Source organism: Macrobrachium rosenbergii, chromosome 28 (assembly GCF_040412425.1).
Source record: "Macrobrachium rosenbergii isolate ZJJX-2024 chromosome 28, ASM4041242v1, whole genome shotgun sequence".
Classification (NCBI taxonomy): Eukaryota; Metazoa; Arthropoda; class Malacostraca; order Decapoda; family Palaemonidae; genus Macrobrachium; species Macrobrachium rosenbergii.
In genome coordinates this window covers 3,877,501-3,895,769 of record NC_089768.1, presented here as the reverse complement: position 1 = coordinate 3,895,769, position 18,269 = coordinate 3,877,501, and the positions used below count along the sequence as shown (strand labels likewise).

Here is an 18,269-nt window from a genome sequence, read left to right as displayed (position 1 = left end):
AATTTATATGGTTATGTTTACGTCCAATTATTTTAGAGTAAATAACAAAGAATTTAATGATCCTAACTGTCTTTTTGCTGTTAAATATGAATTTTTTTTTTATAAAAGATAATGAATACTTTATATTTAGCTAAATGTTGTACTGTATATATAATGGTGTAAGAATAAATGTTTTCTTGATTACAGCCTTTGCTTGGAGCAGATGACCATGATAGGGTCCCTCATACAAAGGTAAATAAGTTATTTTTCATGAGTTCATAGTCACCTGTAGAATAAATATTTTATATATATATATATATATATATATATATATATATATATATATATATATATATATATATATATATATATATATATATATATATATATATATATATGTACATTTATATACATTTATACATATAAAATATATACATATATACATATATTTGGCATTGTTAATATTGAAGTATTTTAGAGTAATATATATATATATATATAGACATACAACATACATACATACATACATACATACACAGTATTACCTCGAACTTAAATGAGGTTAGGTTTCAGAGCCCCTTGCGCAAGGATAGGATTCGCGTAAGTTTGGTATGGTCACTAAAAATTCTAATAAGTACTTATTTATAGGGTTTAAAGATTAAATATGACCCTAATCATTCTCCCAAAGTATTAAGCTAACTTTTAAATGAAATTAAAGTTACCGTAATTTTATTTAAAAGTTAGCTTAATACATTACCCTTAAAAAAGAAGTAAACGGTTGACTTAAAAATAGAGTACAGTATCGTAATGGGTACTGTATTTGCCACACCAGCGCATTTACAGTTGGTATGTACATATACTAATGTTACCCGTAATTCATGGGATGCCATTTTCTTTATCACACAGAATAAAAGACGTTTTCTTCGTGTCACTAGGTAAACCATAAGTCACTGTCATAATGAAGGTACACAATAAAATAAAGAAAACGTATGTAATGTTTGTAGAGGGTAAAAGTAAAATTCAATCAATTCAAAATTATGTACTGTCCAGGTAAAGACGCACAGAGAAATAATAAGTTGTAAAAATATGCGTGAGCGCTAACTACGAACGAGAGAGAGAGAGAGAGAGAGAGAGAGAGAGAGAGAGAGAGAGAGAGAGAGAGAGAGAGAAATACATATCCACATAAAAATTATGGACTGTAATACCAATTTTCCATACCAATTTTACACTTCAAAGCATGAAAATTTATAAAATGCTCCAAAAATTAAACAAACACTTTCCGCCGGAGTATCACATCTTTGAAAAGTGCAGTAACTTTGCAAATGGGTATCTCATCTTGTAAAAGTACACTGACTGTATGTGCTGTTGTTACATATAATACAGATTGCACCAGCTTTTCTCCAAGGTTAATAAAGTAATTTTCACAGAACGACTCTAATACAACTCTTAGTTATGTCTCTTGATATGTTTTAGTATGTTAAATAATTCATTTTATTAAACCAGTGTGACTGAACAACCTCATTTCAACATCACGAGAGGTCCTGGTGACAAAAACTTTGGGAATGGGCATAATACTGCCTTTGTATAATATTTATGTATGAAAATATAAATAATACAAATTTTTCATACTGATTTTACACTTAAAAGCATGAAAACTTACAAAAGACTTCAAAAATTAAACAAACACTTTCTGTAGGGGTATCATCTTTGAAAAATACAGTAACTCTGGTAATGGGTATGACATCTTGTAAAAGTACACTAACTGTATGTGCTGTAATTACCTTTGTATTATATTTATGGATGTACAGAAATAAAAATAATTCACTTTCATACAGATTTTACACACAAAAACTTGAAAACATAAATTACTTCAAAAATTACAGATATAAACACTTCTGCAGGGTTTCTCGAGGATTTCGCAAATGTTGAGTGTCTGAAAATATCGTATGCAATTAGTTAGGTTCCAATGAACGGTTCGCGTGTCTGTGAATTCGTGCAACTCAAATCACGTAAGATCGAGGTTTTACTATACTGTATATATATTGTTACAAAGTGTACCAAGTACCTGGTTATTACACAACTAATCGCAGATTTCGAAACTTTACCTCACTTCAGCCAGATACCTGAACTCTCATAACAATAAGAATTACGACTGGGTACTCTAAAGGTAACAGTGATCCCTTAAAAAGCGCATTAATCACATGAAAAATCAAACTAAGTTTATCAAGACTAGCGTGAGTTATCAAAAATTAAACAAGAAATATACTAGAGTAAAAGGGCATCACTCCATCAAACAACTTTAACTATTTCCCTGGTTTTAATTCACTTGAGCAAAACTAAAGGAACAAAACATGTTTATCACTTTGCCTTATGCACACAATTAATCCTATTCACTGGTGGTCAACAATTGAAATGCTGTTTTTAGAAATGTTGAATACAAAAATTTATTTTTAAATTCAAAATTTATAATTAGAATTCACAATCTGAAAAATTTACTATTACTTGAAAACAACACAAAAATTTAATTAATTCTGGAGTTAAATTATTAAACAAAACTAAACCACAAAAACCTTTAATTTATCAAGAAATTAAGTTATCAAGCAAAATTTAAACTATCAAGAATTACTCAAGATTTGAAAAGAAAATCTTAAATGAAAATTAAATCAAGTATGTAATGTTAAATTATCAAGAAATATTTAAAATGCTAAGTAAATAAATGTTAAATCACCAGTATATAAAATGTGTAAAATCAAGAGATTGCAAACATAAGAACACAAAAATACACGAAAGATTTATCAATAATAATTTCACTAAGGCAAAATTTCCCTAATGTACCTTATTATACCATGGTAATAATAAGTAAAATTCACTTTACCTTACACAAGCTTGTGAAAACCTTTGTAAAATCACTTGCAACTGCTTTAGATTCACAAAACACACTTTTTTTTTCAGGCCCTGTTACCAAATTTTTACACTTTTCCTACACTCAGATCTCAAAAGCTAAGACTAATACCAGTGACCACACTAACACTTTACTTTAGTAATTTCTCTCTTTTGAAGAAAGAGAGAGAGATAGAGAGGGGGGGGGTGCCAATTCTAATGGTCTCTCAAATTAGAATGAATAAATCTGAGGATTCTAGTATGAAATGAAACAGTCATATGACATCATTAAGGCATTTTGGGAACGAGATACAAGAGAAGGTTCTAGAGGAAGGAAGCAAAACATTTTGAACGCAGTTCAGGACAATACACGACGTGATCAATCGAGACGTACTCTTACTCTCAAAATGGCATACATGATCAGAGCAATGTTAGCTTAAACATGACGAAATTGCCATGTGCTTCAGTGCAACGCTGGTTCATATTTCTCAAATGCTACATGTCTTTACAAGAAAATCGTATCGAATGCAATCAGAACAATATATGTAACATTACGAAATCATTTGTCTTCTTCTCATATGGGACAAAGCTTTTACAAAAATCTTAATACAACTCGATTGCTATTCCCAACCTGTCAACACGTGAATCAAAACAAAGCGCTCTCTTGTCTTAACTGGTGACAGATGGCACATCTGGTCAAAAACTTGAATCTCTCTCTCCCGTTACTCTGCTATTATCAGGAAAGATATTCTCAATTCTAAATTATGCTGTTAAGTTATCTAAACCACTAACTCTTTTGAGATCTGATACTACATTACATACGATATTTCAACAATTATTATTATTACTGTACACATAACACATGATAAATAGAAGAGTAAATATATCAAAACTGTGGAATGATATACATATTACAAGGCAACATCATGAAAATTTATGTGTATATATATATATATATATATATATATATATATAATATATAATTGTTGAACATGGATTTCTTTATATAACATTTTTATAAAAGATATTCTGTGCTTTATATTTAGCCAAATGTTTTTAAATGCTCTAAGTAAATATTGTTTTCCCGATTACAGCCTTTGCTTGGAGCAGATGACCACGACAGGGTCCCTCACAAAAAGGTAAATAATTTATTTTTGGCTGCAGTTAGTCTTTTTGAAGTTTCTGCATTTGAGCGTAATTGAAATTTTTACATAAGTGACTTACCAAGTACTGTAATTACATAGCCTATAGTTTTCTTGAATGGCAGTTTAAATGAAAAAATTCCAGGGTAACGGCTCAAAGTATAGTGCAGGTGACTGGTCCCTCCGACTAATGGGAATACCAGGAACTACTAGCAGACAACCTCATTATGTTTCGGCCGATGCTTGAGTCAACACCAAGTGTTGATGTCATCTCTGTTCTTAAATTTGCTGGTTGGAGACTGGATTTCGGTGATGTATTATCACTGATCTCAATTAACCTTCAAGCCTACAGCTTTCAGGATCAGTATTTTATTGTTTGTTTTTAAGATCTGATTCAAATTTATCATATTTGGCTACAGTAGCAAATTCACAATCAAATTGTTTAACTACCGGTAGCCTAGTTTACTGCGCTACCACCTTTACCGGTTAATGTAATAAAACGTAAAAATTGCATTTTTTGTTGAACAAATATGTATGGTAATTTGAGACATGTCTGTATGATGGTACTTTGTGTATTTCAACTAGTGTCGGTAAAGGTTAACTTTCCTTTGCGTTCGCCACTGGGCTGAAATTTTTAGTAGTGTACACATATCTGAAAGTCTCAGTGTTCGGTAGGATTTGAGATACTTTATGTCTGTACGATGGTACTCACTGTACTTTGAACACTGTCAGTAAAGATTTACTTTGCTACTCTGAGTAGCGTAAAAAACTTTAAATATTGCATTCGCTGCCTCGATTACTGATTGTAGAAATAAACCGTAATATTGCGTTCTCTACTGAACCAATTTTTGGTATTGAAATGCATATCGACAAGTCTCAAATAATGTTTGATAGTAATTTAGATATGCCTGTATGCTGGTACTGGGTACTTCTAACTTTGGTCGGTAAAGGTTAACTTTCTTTTCACGATTAGAGTAATAAGACGTAAGCATTGCATTCTCTACTGAACTGATTTTCGGTAACGAAATACATATCTGCAAGCCTCAAACAATGTTTGTTAGGAGTCAAGGTATGTCTGCATGATTGTACTATGGGTACTTCAAGCATTTGTCAGTAAAGAATTAATTGAATATCTTATATTACACTTTCCTTTGCAGAGAACTGAAAAAGTGTAAGGGCAGAATGTAGCAATGAGAGAATTTGTGCTTATTTTGGGCTTTTAGAGCACTGACAGCCAAGAATTGGCTCCGATCGCCCAGGAGCACTCACCAGCTCCTGAGTCTTGACTCCCGAGCTGCTACCTTGCCTGGCACCTGGTTACCCTTGCACCAGCTACATCCTGGGAGCTCCCAACGCCAGTTCCCCATCATCTGGTGCCAACTCTCTTCTGTTACTAGCCCTCTTACGTTGTATCCACTTGCTCCCTGCACATGGCTCCCTCTCTTCCTCCCATGCCATTGCCAGTCTTGTGTCAAAGTTAACAAAGTTAACATTGTAAAAGCAAAGTGTTGTGCAGTGGAGGAGGTGGCTACTTGTCCCTGTCCCCCTTCCCCGCACCAGGGAGAAGACATATCGGAGGTCCAAGGGAGGTTGGAGGGATTACTCATGGGTAGTCACCTCCCTCAGTCGAGCCTGTTCTCCGGTTCCAGGCATTGACAGACAGCCACTGGAAAGGTGTCTTACTGGAAGTGTAGTGTAAGAGGTGGCTATCCAGCCCCTCGGATCTCCTAAACCCGGTCCCTGTCCTGCTCCCCCCACACCGGGGAGAAGACATCCTGAAGTCCATGGGAGTCCAAAGGGCTTTGCCCCTTGATAGTTGCCTCCTCAGTCGAGCCTGTTGTCTGCAGGTGTCAACGGACAGCCATTGGAAAGGCGTCCATAAGGATGTGCTTTCATTGTAGAAGCGCTGATGGGTGAGTGTTCACTGTGTCTGAGTGTTCACCTGTGTCCACTCGTTCACCTGTAGTTTGGCACCAGCTGCTAGGCATCCGGTGCCACCTCTTCAATACCAGGCTATACAACCTGCTCACAGGCATTTTGTCTCTTCAGTCTGTTTCCACCTTTGCCTGATAGCTCAAGACAAGCTGACACTACTTCCTTTTTTGCATCAATTAGTGTCTCAGAGTCCTGTCTCTTGTGGACAGGGACTGTTGTGTCCAGAAGTTTTAAGCTTGTTGTAGGAAGCTTCCTTCTCTGGTGTTTTCTTCGTCCTCCCAGAAGTCTCTCAGGGAGTTGGAAGTTTGTTTTCCTTGATTAGGGAGCAAGTCTAGTGCCTTTTGTCTTTCCTCCCTCTGGTGCTTCAACAGAACTTGACCTGCTTGTCAAAGATCACGTCAAGATTTCGAAGTAAGGTCTTTCTTGACTGACAACAGGAGCACTGGCCAGAAGATAGAGGACTCTTTAGCATTTTTCGAGAGGAATAACCTCAGAGTGTCTCTTAGTTCTGTCCAGTTTGGACAAGGACAGTCAGGATAGCTTTTAGTGTTTTCCGCTCACTTCTTTGTGTCTCTAGAAGAGAGAACTTTAGTACATAGTTGTACCCAGCCTACCTTACAGTCTTCGTCGCAGAGTCAGCTTTTGGGATGTCAGTCTCAATCCTGGAACATTAGTGGACGAGTCTACAGGGACTGTCTTCCACTGAGTCATTTTTTCAACTTTGTCAGACTTCATAAGAGGGTTTCGCTTTTCTTCCTTTGGACCAGCGCTTCCTATTGGCACCCGTTCATGAATGTTTGGGATCATCTTCCAAGCTCCAGGTGCCATGTTCCTGGCACCGATTCCCTTTCTCCCGACTACTGCTCTAGAACGCTCGGCACTATCTAGAGATTAGTGTGTCAGTCTGCAGGATTTTGTCATACCTGGTTTTGGACAGGCCTCTGTTTTCCTGTGGCCAGGCTTTTGTGCCTCTTACGGGCTTTTTAAGCCTTATAAATGTGTCAGATGTTAGTTCCACCACATACAATTTTGCATGTGTCTGTGGTCAGTACAAGGTATCGTCAAGTTCACAGAAACCGTTTTCAATCCCAGTAAGAAATTGTTTCCGCACAGATGTTCTCGAGCATGCACGACTGTCAAGGATCAACAGGGTAGGCTACTAGTTTGCTCAGTTGTCCGAGAGCCTGCTCAGTGATCTGCTCAGTGATTTGCAAGTTCGCTCCGTTGCTTACGAGTCTGCAGAATTGTCAGCGAGTCTGCATGGCCAGTAATTCCCTTTTTTCTCTTAGATTAAAATAAGGTTCTAGACGGAGACGAATCAGATAGCCTAGTAGTCCCCCTCCCCCTCTCTCTCTCTCTCTCTCTCTCTCTCTCTCTCTCTCTCTCTCTCTCTCTCTCTCTCTCTCTCTCTCTCTCTCTCTCTCTCTGGATGACTGATTTTTATCTCCCTTTGAAGTAGCGGCTGTCCGAATTTAAGCTTTCGGAAGAAGTCCCTCATCATGAGCCTAGTTTTAAACTGCTTCTCTCTCCTTGTTCTAGTAGAAGGAACCTGCTCGGGGATCCGGGAAACTTCTGCAACGTGTCCCCAGGAGAGCAGAGCTTTCACACATATGCTAGAGAACCAAAAGCCATTCACTTAAGGCTTCAGTTCTTCTCGTCTCTTGCTCACTCCTAGACTGCGGTTTTCCTTTAGACTAGATCACAGTCCTTAAGTTTTTGCATTGAGCACTCTCCACCGAGTGACAAGAAGATTTTACTGTGGATGATAAATCAAGTGTTTTCTAACAACTGGAATTTCTGGTGGATGAGCTGAGCTGTCAGAAACTCATTCTTACTCCCGAGTTGACATAGAATCCCCTGATCTGTCGGGTTTTGTGCTTCTATTGGGCAGGCTGACATTGTCTGTCTGCCACCTCAAAGGAACCTTCTAACATGGGCAACAGACATACCGCAAGATTGTTCCAGCCTGGACCTCCACTCTCTTCCTCTGTTCGACATGGTCAATGAAGGGCTGGACTCCTTTCAGTCTCGTCAGAACGTTGCGATGTGCCTCATAACCCCGCTCTGAACTATAATTTAGGGTACCCATTTTGCTATGATTGTTTGGTGGACTCTCTAAGAATCCTTCTGCTATTCAATTCTCTCAAATAACCTCTCTTCAAGAGACACCACCAAGGGTGGTACACTATTACACAGACAGGCTTTGGGCTGCTGGGGTCCTGGTCAGGAAGCGGAAGTTTATTCAGAGGTGCTACTAGAGACATTCGAAAGATACAGATGTCATCTAGATCAGTCTACCAACTAAGTGAACGATGTTCCAGGTTGAGTGTCTCAGACTCTTTAGTTTCTTTTTCTGAAACACCTATGACTCATGGCAGCATTGCCTTTTTCATCGGAGAGGATATAGAAAATCTCGTGTTCCTCCTGTTTAGGATTATCGAGCTACGTCTGTCTCAGTAACGTGGTTTGCTAGTTTACCCTGGAATTTTTTAACCGAGAATGAGTATCATTCTATAATCTGGAACAGCTCTCTCTCCCAAGAACTTAATGGAAGAGAAGACGGTCTTAACAGCTGGGGACAGTGCTCAGGGCTCCCAGGAACACCCACCAACCCGAGCCAGTTGAGGTATGGCAGAATCCTTACTCATACTCACATCTGCTGAGGACTGGGAAAGAGAGGAAGATGTTCTGGTGGGCGTGGGGGGCCCGTAGGTTGCAATGATCAGCTCAGGCACGGGTTGCGAGGCCGCACCTTTGAGTGAGCTTCCGCGGTGGTCAGAAGAATCCATCTCTCTTACTGGCACTGGTAGCGGAGCCAAGCCAGGTGAAGAGAGGGGATCCGAACTGGGATCTCTCGAATGGAGATCTGGGGCGTGCTCTGGCACTGGCACTAATGCAGCGTTAGGCACTGTTATAGGATTTGGAGATTGCTCGCCGTTTGGGACGGATGGAGCTTGGCACTGGCAGAGATGAGAGCCAATTTTGGGATCTCCAGGAGGGAGATCAATGGGGTGCCTTGGCACTGGCACTGGGGCAGGGCCTGGCAGAGGACTGGGCTTTGAAATCTATGGGGGGACCACTGGACAGAGTACTCAGGTGCCACTGGCAGTGGAATGAATGGAGGCTCTTGAGAATTGCTCATGCCTAATGAATAACTTGAGGGGCTCAGAAACCCAGATTGTTATATTTTTGATGGAGATTGGAAATCTTGTCCCAGGAGGCAGTCATAACCTCCAGGAATGTAGCTTGCTAAGGCAAGGTTGCGGATTTTGGATTTATGAGGTCTCGTGACTGAACTGAACAGTAGGAAGTATCATTTTAAACTGATTGATACCCTCAACTGTGACAAGTTTACATCTCAATGTCAGCTCAATGGGGAACCTTGTCTTTCCTTATGAGAGAAATTTGTGCACCAGAGTCATCAATAACTCCTGCTGTAATCTTTGCTCGGCACTGGTCCATTGGAGGGAGGAGGCCCTTTACTTTTCATCCAAGAACCAGACGTGGCTCGTTGGGGCATTGTCCCATTTGAGGACTTAGAAGGATTTTCTGGCTGAGCCTCAGCCTTGAAATGGCAATATCCACACACTGGTTTCTTTGGGCTTGCCCATGTTTGAAAGGGTGCTGAGAGTTGAATGAGGCTGGCGAAGAGGGATATAATTTTTTTCCATGGGAACTAAGATGAGGACGATTGATGTCTCAGGTGCCAGCCCAGCCACAGCACTCAACCACTGTCTTTGGTGCCTTATCACACAGATGGGTGGCAAGAGCTGGCGGGGCATAAAACAAGAAGTCCCTGAGCTGGAAGAGTTTGAGGATGTCCTCCACACCAGTGGCTTTGAGAGATTCTAGCCATCGTTTTAGGGCCTGGGTCTTTTTGAAGATCCATTCATACCAGGTTTGGCCTGATTCTTTGGGCATATTTCTCCACCTTCTCCAATGGTCGGGAGTTATTTCAGAAGCTTTTATAATGGCTTGGCAGACAAGGGCAAGATTTTCTTGACCCGCGGGAGGGAGAGCATTGAAGGCAATGGCATCTTTCCCTTCAAGGTGCCATCCCAGGATCAGAGACAGTTCTTCAGTAGAGGGCTGATAGGTCGTCAAGACCTTTTCAATATGGTTGAGCCAGACTTCAGACTCGGCTTCATCCCATTTTCTTAATGAGGGAGCCTACACTGCTGAGGGTTGAATGTGGGGAGGGCGTTGGGGTGTTTCGCACGCCTTGAGTCACCATTGCAAGCTGATGAGCTCTTTCTTTCTCCCTCTCCTGCTGTTTTTCTCTTTCTCTTGCTGTTCTGCCTCTTCTCGTTTCTCTTGGGCTATTCTTTCTTTCTCTTTCTCCTGCTGTTTTGCCTCTTCTCATTTCTCCCAGGCTATTCTTTCTTTTTCTTTCTCCTGCCGTTCTTTCCCTTTCTCCTGGCATTCTGCCTCTTCTCGTTTTTCCCGGGCTGTTCTTTCTGCCTCTCCTGTCTTGGCATTGTCTACTCTCTCTTGGACCCAATCCCTCAGGGCTTGTCCTGACTGTCTTAGGACTTAGGGTTTGTGCTAAATGAGCAATTTGGGTTCTCGTAAGAATCAAGGTTGTTCTAATGAACTGGAATAAGCAGTCCCATAAGGACTTGGATTTGTGTGAAATACACGAATATAAAGTCTCGAAATGGACTTGGATTTTTAGCACAAGCTTTCACACAAGCCTTAAATAATGATTTGCAGAGAATTGTCAGAGCTGGCGGAATTAAAATAACAGGTTTACGTAGAATTGGATACTGCTTAATATGCTTTTGAATTTTTACTTGCTCACATAAATAGTCACAGTGCCTGAATGAATGCGTATGCTGGTGGCGCAGCAAATATTATAAAATTGCTTTGGGCAAATGGGAAGTGGTAGCTTTGAAAAATTGGCAATTGCATGCATGAATGAATGATTATGGTGGCGTTGGCAGCGAATATTATAAAATTGCTCTGGGCAAATGGGAAGTGGTAGCTTCAAGAAATTTACAATTAAATGCATGAATGAATGATTTGCTGGTGGTGGCAGTGAATATTATAAAACTGCTTTGTGCAAATGGGAAGCGGTAGCTTTGAAAAATTCGCAATTAAATTCGTTAATGAATGATTATGTGGGCGGTGGCAGCAAATATTATAAAATTGCTGAGGGCAAATAGGAAGCAGTAGCTTCGAAAAATTCACAATTAAATGTGTGAATGAGTGATTATGCTGGCGGTGGCAGCAAATATTATAAAACTGTATTGCTCTAGGCAAATAGGGAGCAGTTGCTTCTGAATATGCGCAATTAAATGTGAGAGAACAATGCAGCTGGTTTCTCACCCAAGAGAGGGAAAAATATGCATAAAATATGAGAAAAGAATATGCTTATCTTAAAAGCACAATATTAAAACTCGGTAGAATATGACGAGTAAAAAAAAAATGTTAATTTACTATGCACGGGCAAAGTACTGCCAAGGATATCTTACGTGCTCAAGGGAAAAGAAAAAAAGAAACATTTACGTTATTCTAGAGGCCTGATATTGTTAACCTTAGCAATCCCATGGGACAGGGGACAGTTCAGCACATGCCCGTGAAGAGAAACAACTAACAAATACAGCGAACAAATACAACGCAGTCTCGGTTTAGCTGACACCTGGCTGAACGAAGCTTCATGCAGATTTTAACGAGAAGACTGAATAATATTGAAGGATTTCCCTCTCATCTGGGGGAATGCAAGAGCGGGTGTTTCCTTTTATCTCATGGCTTTTCTAATGGAAAAATTTGAATGGAAATGGGATTTACCATTTACATTTCTTTTATAGAAGGAATTTAAACAAATGAGAGTACTAACAACAATTTTCGGGTCACATGGAGAGAGAGAGAGAGAGAGAGAGAGAGAGAGAGAGAGAGAGAGAGAGAGAGAGAGAGAGAGAGAGAGAGAGAGAGAGAGAGAGAGAGAGAGAGAGAGAGAGAGAGAGAGAGAGAGAGAGAGAGAGAGAGAGAGATCAATTGTCTGTCATGTAGATGAAGGAATAAGGGAACTATTCCTTTTATTAACTCTTCACTGAGTGTCGTTCCCTACCTTCCTAGTTTTAAAACATGCAGCTAACGTGTGATAGCACAAAAATCTTGTGTAAAGGTTAATAACTCTCTCTTCTTAATAACTGGGATGCATACACGTGTTCTAACAATTCCTAACTCTATTTCAGTCATGATTTTGCTCATACATAACAAAAAATAAACATAACATGATACTTTCTGTGGAAATGGATCACTTGTGTGCTTATAGGGGAATTTACACTAATTAAGAAGGTTTGTTTCTTGTCTCACATTCAGCTCTTAGCGTCGCTATTTAGCTGATAACTGCATATTGCAAAAGGGGTGAGGACTCAATCTGACGTTCCAGATTGCGAGATCTCAGGCAATTAGGTCGCCAGTGTTGTAATTTTACAGCTGGGGTCTTGCTAGATAAATAGGGTATACTAGGATGATACGCAACTTACCTTAATTATCACAAAAACATGGACTCTGGCCTTGAGACAGCTAAAATTACAAACAACAAAATAAGCCTGAAGGCCTACTTCAAGAGGGGAATGATTAGATAAACTTTGGGGTTTAACTTAATTCATTAAATTTACAAAAGAAAGCACATCAGAAGAATGTTAGCGTAATTCTGGTGTAATAAGGCGAGAGCAAATGACGGGGAATTTCCTGGAGGGGATACAATGGGTTGCCCGCTTCCAAGGAGTTGAACCTGGGAAAAGCTTTTGAGATAATTGATATGGGCAGTAATGGAAGGTCTTGATGGTGTATGGGGTAGAACATAGGTTGTTAAGAGCGATTGCAAGCTTTAATGAAGGAACAAAATGTTTCATTGCTGTATAATATCTACAAGTATATGGATGGAGTAAAGCAGGATGTTAGAGAAATGATAGTCTTTGTCACTGCAAATTTGTGTAATAAGGATGTTGTAAATGGAATTTGGAATGGCTGATGTTTGCAAATTATGTATTGTTGATTCAAGTTAGTGAAGGAAAAATGTAAAAGTAATGAAAGAACCAGAATTTGTAAAATGGCTGATATAGATGAATGGATGGTTTGGTCATTAGAAAATTATGGAAGACCATAGATTGATGAAAATATTAATATTCGTAGTTAGCAGGGAGGAGGAAGAGATGGAGACCTAGGAAGTGTTGGATAGATAACATTTAAGTGGTATTGGGAAGGAAGAGCCCTTATGTTTAGAAAATGTGAAATTCAGTGCAAAGTATAGTTTACGAAGTGGAGTTCAGTTTGCACTGCTGGTGAGTGCGTTGTGTAGATGCATGAAGCAGTCAGTATTTTGAGGGTTTTGCTGCACAGAAGGCCCATGCATGATGCAGCATGTGAAACATGAATGTGACACTGTTTTGTGTGTTTTTATCTCTGGAGGCTACCCCTGATAGGAAAAATGGTTTCATACTCATAAAGAAAATTTGTATACACTCTTGATAGTTGTAGATTACATTTTGAATTTGCATTTTGATTATATGTTGTAATTTCATATGAATAAACTTGAGAATGAAAGCATTATTAGGTAGAAAGAGGCAAAGGTCATCTGTCTCTTCCAAACCTCAGCATGCAGGATTTGTCGAGTAGTTTTTCTTGAAGGCTACTGAAGGACCTGTACCTCTAATGTCGTGTGCCTTGACTCTGGCCAGGACAGGACTTGCACTACCTTCTGAAGCGTAAGCTCTTCTTATTACCTCTCGCAGCCAGAGAAGCCGTGTTCTTTAATATCTTCATTCATCCTGTACTTATGAACAATCTACGTTTAGCTGGTCTGTGGGAGGCTGTCCATTTCAGGTGGGCTTTCAAAGCTCTGACTGGACATAGTAGCATTTTCTCTTGTTCGTTCCCTACAAAGTCCTTGAGAGAGGGAACGGAAAAACCATCGGACCTTGGGCCATGTGTGGGGGGGTTCTGTGTCTTTGCTACAAACTCCAGGAGGGAGGTAAACCCCAATTCCGTCAAACCACGGGAATGAGTGACCTCGTATGAAAGCACGTGTATTTTTAAAGTCAAGTCAGTCCGAAGCAGTCCTGATCGGTTCACAGGGAGACTTTATCAGTGAAGCTAGGACCTTGGTGACATTCCACTCAGGCAGATTTAACACTGGGTGAGTGCAACTCTTTTCAGAATGTTTCACCGTATCTGACAGTTCCCATGACATTGACAAGTCTGTGCTCCTTGCTTTGAACACCTAAGAGAGGGTGGCCCTGTAGCCTTTAATTGCTGATGTGGAGACTACAAGATGCAGTAGCCCCTGGGTACGCCTTATATCGCACTTGGCTGGAAAGCAATTGACCATGCATGGTGGAATCAGACCTATATATGAAGGTGTAGGCTTGTATGCTAGGAAAAATAAAAATTTATTCTTAATTTGTTACCTGTACTCATTTTCATGGAATAATTAATAATGTGAAGACTTTCGGCACACCATGTGACCCCATTGACTATAGGGTGATTGGTTTGGAACTTCAGTAACTGATGTGACTTACTGATTTTGCATTATATCTGTGGTGTGACTCCAAAGGGCAGTTATTTATATTTGTTTTATGAATGAACTTTTAATATGAATTCTCTGGTAATATTTTTGATAATCAGATAGGTATTACATCATACAAAGTTTAATACAGTAATTTCCTTTTGATTGCAGCATCTGCTAGGAGGTGATGACCATGACAGGGTGTCACATACAAAGGTATGTTGTTTTTAATGTAGAGGTGCTTTTAGAAGATTATGTTTGTGTGTGTGTGTGTTTGTTGATTTATGTTTTTCAGTGTCATATACATATATATATATATATATATATATATATATATATATATATATATATATATATATATATATATATATATATATATATATATATATATTTATATATATATATACACATATATATTTGTGTTTATTTATTTATACAGTCAACCCCTGGTACTCTTGGGGGGTGCGTACCACAACCCCCCACAAATAGCTAAAATCCACAAATACTTGACACCCCTAGAAAAACCCTCATAACTGCCTATTTTTATATAAGTAACTTACATAGCTCATATTTTTACTTAACCCTTTAACGCCGAAGCCCTATTTACAAAAACGTCTCCCGTATGCTGGCGGCGTTCGGTGAGTTAGCGCCGAAGCGAAAAAAAGTTTTTTAAAAAAATCACAGCACGCTTAGTTTTTAAGATTAAGAGTTCATTTTTGGCTCATTTTTTTTGTCATTGCCTGAAGTTTAGTATGCAACCATCAGAAATGAAAAAAATATCATTATCATATATAAATATTGGAATATATGACAGCAAAAAAAAAAAACTTGTATATAATTGTATACAAATTGTATACAAATGTAAGCAAAATGGTTAAATCTAATGACTTAATTTTTTTTAGTTATATTGTACACTAAATTGCGATGATTTTGGTATATAACAAATTTTAAAACGATCAAAGCAACACAGAGAAAATATTATCACAAAACGATGCATGAATAAATAACGCTTCGGACGTAAAAAATTTTTTTTTTTTTTCAAAAATTCACCATAAATCGAAATATTGTGCTAGAGACTTCCCGTTTGTTGAAAAATGAAGCTAATTGATTGAATATTACTAGACTGTAAGTGTTTTAGCTTACAATTGCAGTTTTAAACCATTTCGGTCGAGTTAAAGTTGACCGAAAGTAGAATTTTTTCTATTTATCGTGATTTATATGAAAATATTTTAAAACTGATAAAAGCTACAACCATGAGTTATTTTTGTTGTATTGTAAATGAAATTGCGCACATTTTCATATATACAACTTTATGTATCGACTAATATAAAACGGTGCAAATATTACGACAACGAGACAAAAAGAATTTCTGAGATGTTGGCCGAGTTACCGCAAGAGACTTAAGGAAAATGTTTTTTTAAATTCACCATAAATCGAAATATTGTGCTAGAGACTTCCAATTTATTGCAAAATGAAGGTAAACGATTGAATATTACTAGAATGTAAGAGTTTTAGCTTACAATTGCGTTTTTTGACCATTTCGGTCGAGTTTAAGTTGACTGAAGGTTGAAATTTTGGCAGTTATCGTGATTTATGTGAAAATATTTCAAAACTGATAAAAGCTACAACCATGAGCTAATTTCTGTTGTATTCTACATGAAATTGCACACATTTTAATATATAAAAGTTTATGTAACGACTAATGTAAAACGATGCAAACATTACGACAACGTGATGAAAGAATTTCTGAGATGTTCGGCCGAGTTACCGTGCGCAGACGTAAGGAAAAAAATTTTTTTTTCAGAAATTCACCATAAATCGAAATATTGTGCTAGACTTCCAGTTTGTTGTAAAATGAAGGTACATGATTGAATATTACTAGAATGTAAGAGTTTTAGCTTATAATTGCGTTTTTACCATTTGGTCGAGTTAAAGTTGACAAGCTTGAAATTTTGACAGTTATCGTGATTTATATGAAAATATTTCAAAACTGATAAAAGCTACAACCATGAGTTATTTTCTGTTGTATTCTACATGAAATTGCGCACATTTCCATATATAAAACTTTATGTAATGACTAATATAAAACAGTGCAAACATTACGACAACGTGATTTAAAGAATTTCTGGCGCGGACGTAAGGAAAAAGTTTTTTTCAAAAATTCACCATAAATCGAAATATTGTGCTAGAGACTTCCAATTGGTTGCAAAATGAAGGTACATGATTGAATATTACTAGAATGTAAGAGTTTTAGCTTACAATTGCGTTTTTGACCATTTCGGTCAAGTCAAAGTTGACGAAGGTTGAAATTTTGGCAGTTATCATGATTTATATGAAAATATTTCAAAACTGATAAAGCTACAACCATGAGTTATTTTCTGTTGTATTTTACATGAAATTGCGCACATTTTCATATGTAAAACTTTATGTAACGGCTAATATAGAACAGTGCAAAAATTACGACAAAATGACGAAAAGAATTTCTGAAATTTTCGCAGAGTTACGTCATGCGGGTGTAAGAAAAAGTTTTTTTCAAAAATTCACCATAAATCGAAATATTGTGCTAGAGACTTCCAATTTGTTGCAAAATGAAGGTACATGATTGAATATTACTAGAATGTAAGAGTTTTAGCTTACAATTGCGTTTTTCTACCATTTCGGTCGAAGTCAGAGTTGACCGAAGGTTGAAATTTTTGTAGTCGGCGTTTGCTACGTCCACTCGGCATTCAACAGACAATTTTAGTCGACGTTTGCTATGTCCAACAGGCGTTTAAGGGTTAATGCAGCAGCTTTAAAATTTGAAATTCTCGGTAACGTGCTACATATTGTCTAAGTGTGGCAGCTTTAAAATTTGAAATTCTCAGCAACGTGCTACATATTGTCTAAGTGTAGTTAATAAACCCTGCCCACTTTTGGGGTAGGAATAGGTACAACACAGCTGAAGAGCTCAATTCATTTCTTCCGTGATAGACTGAACGTCGTTTGTTCCAAGCAGCTTTATTTTGGAGTTGGTCGCCAGGTGGTTGCTCTGTCTCCATTCAGTGACGTACTCATGTATTTTGATAGCATGCACGCCATTTTCGTTAGCCTAGGTTCTGTTAGGATTGTTGTTCATGATAACAAATTCTTGTTTTGATTTTGTTTGCTGGTTGGTTACTCTGTCTCCATTCGGTGACATGTTCATTAACTTTGATAGCGTTTGTGCTAATTTTCAGTTAGCTTAGGCCTTATTAGGTTTTTTTTTCACGATCACGACTTTGTGACAGTGTCTGACAGTTGTAGCTCTAGTATTTGTTATGATTCCCACACTGTGTAGTAATTGTAGAGGACAGACTTGTTTGACTGACCTGAATTGTGATGAATGTAGGGACTGGGATCAGGGGAAGTGGAAGACTTTGAAATCCCACCTAGATAAGTTAGAGTGAGACAGGAAAAGAAAGGCGACTACTAGGGCTGAAGCTAGGAGCGTAGCTAGCCTTGAATGTACAACTGATTCACCTGTTCTTCCCTCTACTCCTGCTATTTATCTCCTATAACCAGCCCTATAATCATTTCACCCACTCCTTTACCCAGCTTCCATGCTTCCGATCCTAATGCCATGTCCAGCCTCGAAGCACGCGTTGATCAAAGATTTAGCCTAATGGTTAGTACCATGGAACAGTTAGGCACCTCAGTGAAAGTCCTTATGGACAATATATGTAAGCAAAGTGCCAGTGAAAGTGCAGTGTTAGTGGAAGAGGTGTCTGCCCGTCCCGCTGACACTCCTAGACAAAGGTCACTGTCAGGCTCCCATGAACCAGGGAGAAGGCATACTCGAA

The 18,269-nt window shown here is 38.4% G+C and overlaps 1 protein-coding gene across 8 annotated transcripts in view; it reads left to right on the top strand.

Annotated features, from left to right (window-relative positions):
- The window catches only part of LOC136853983 (cathepsin L-like), an 88,422-nt gene that overhangs the window by 18,207 nt on the left and 51,946 nt on the right, over nucleotides 1-18,269 (top strand). For 4 of the 8 annotated variants that reach the window (XM_067129905.1, XM_067129909.1, XM_067129906.1 and 1 more), the window contains 3 exons: nucleotides 187-231; nucleotides 3,954-3,998; nucleotides 14,623-14,667. In XM_067129905.1, coding sequence (XP_066986006.1) covers nucleotides 187-231; nucleotides 3,954-3,998; nucleotides 14,623-14,667 — 135 coding nt within the window. The remainder of the gene's footprint in view (nucleotides 1-186; nucleotides 232-3,953; nucleotides 3,999-14,622; nucleotides 14,668-18,269) is intronic. The other 4 variants (XM_067129911.1, XM_067129908.1, XM_067129913.1 and 1 more) reach the window with 2 other exon arrangements.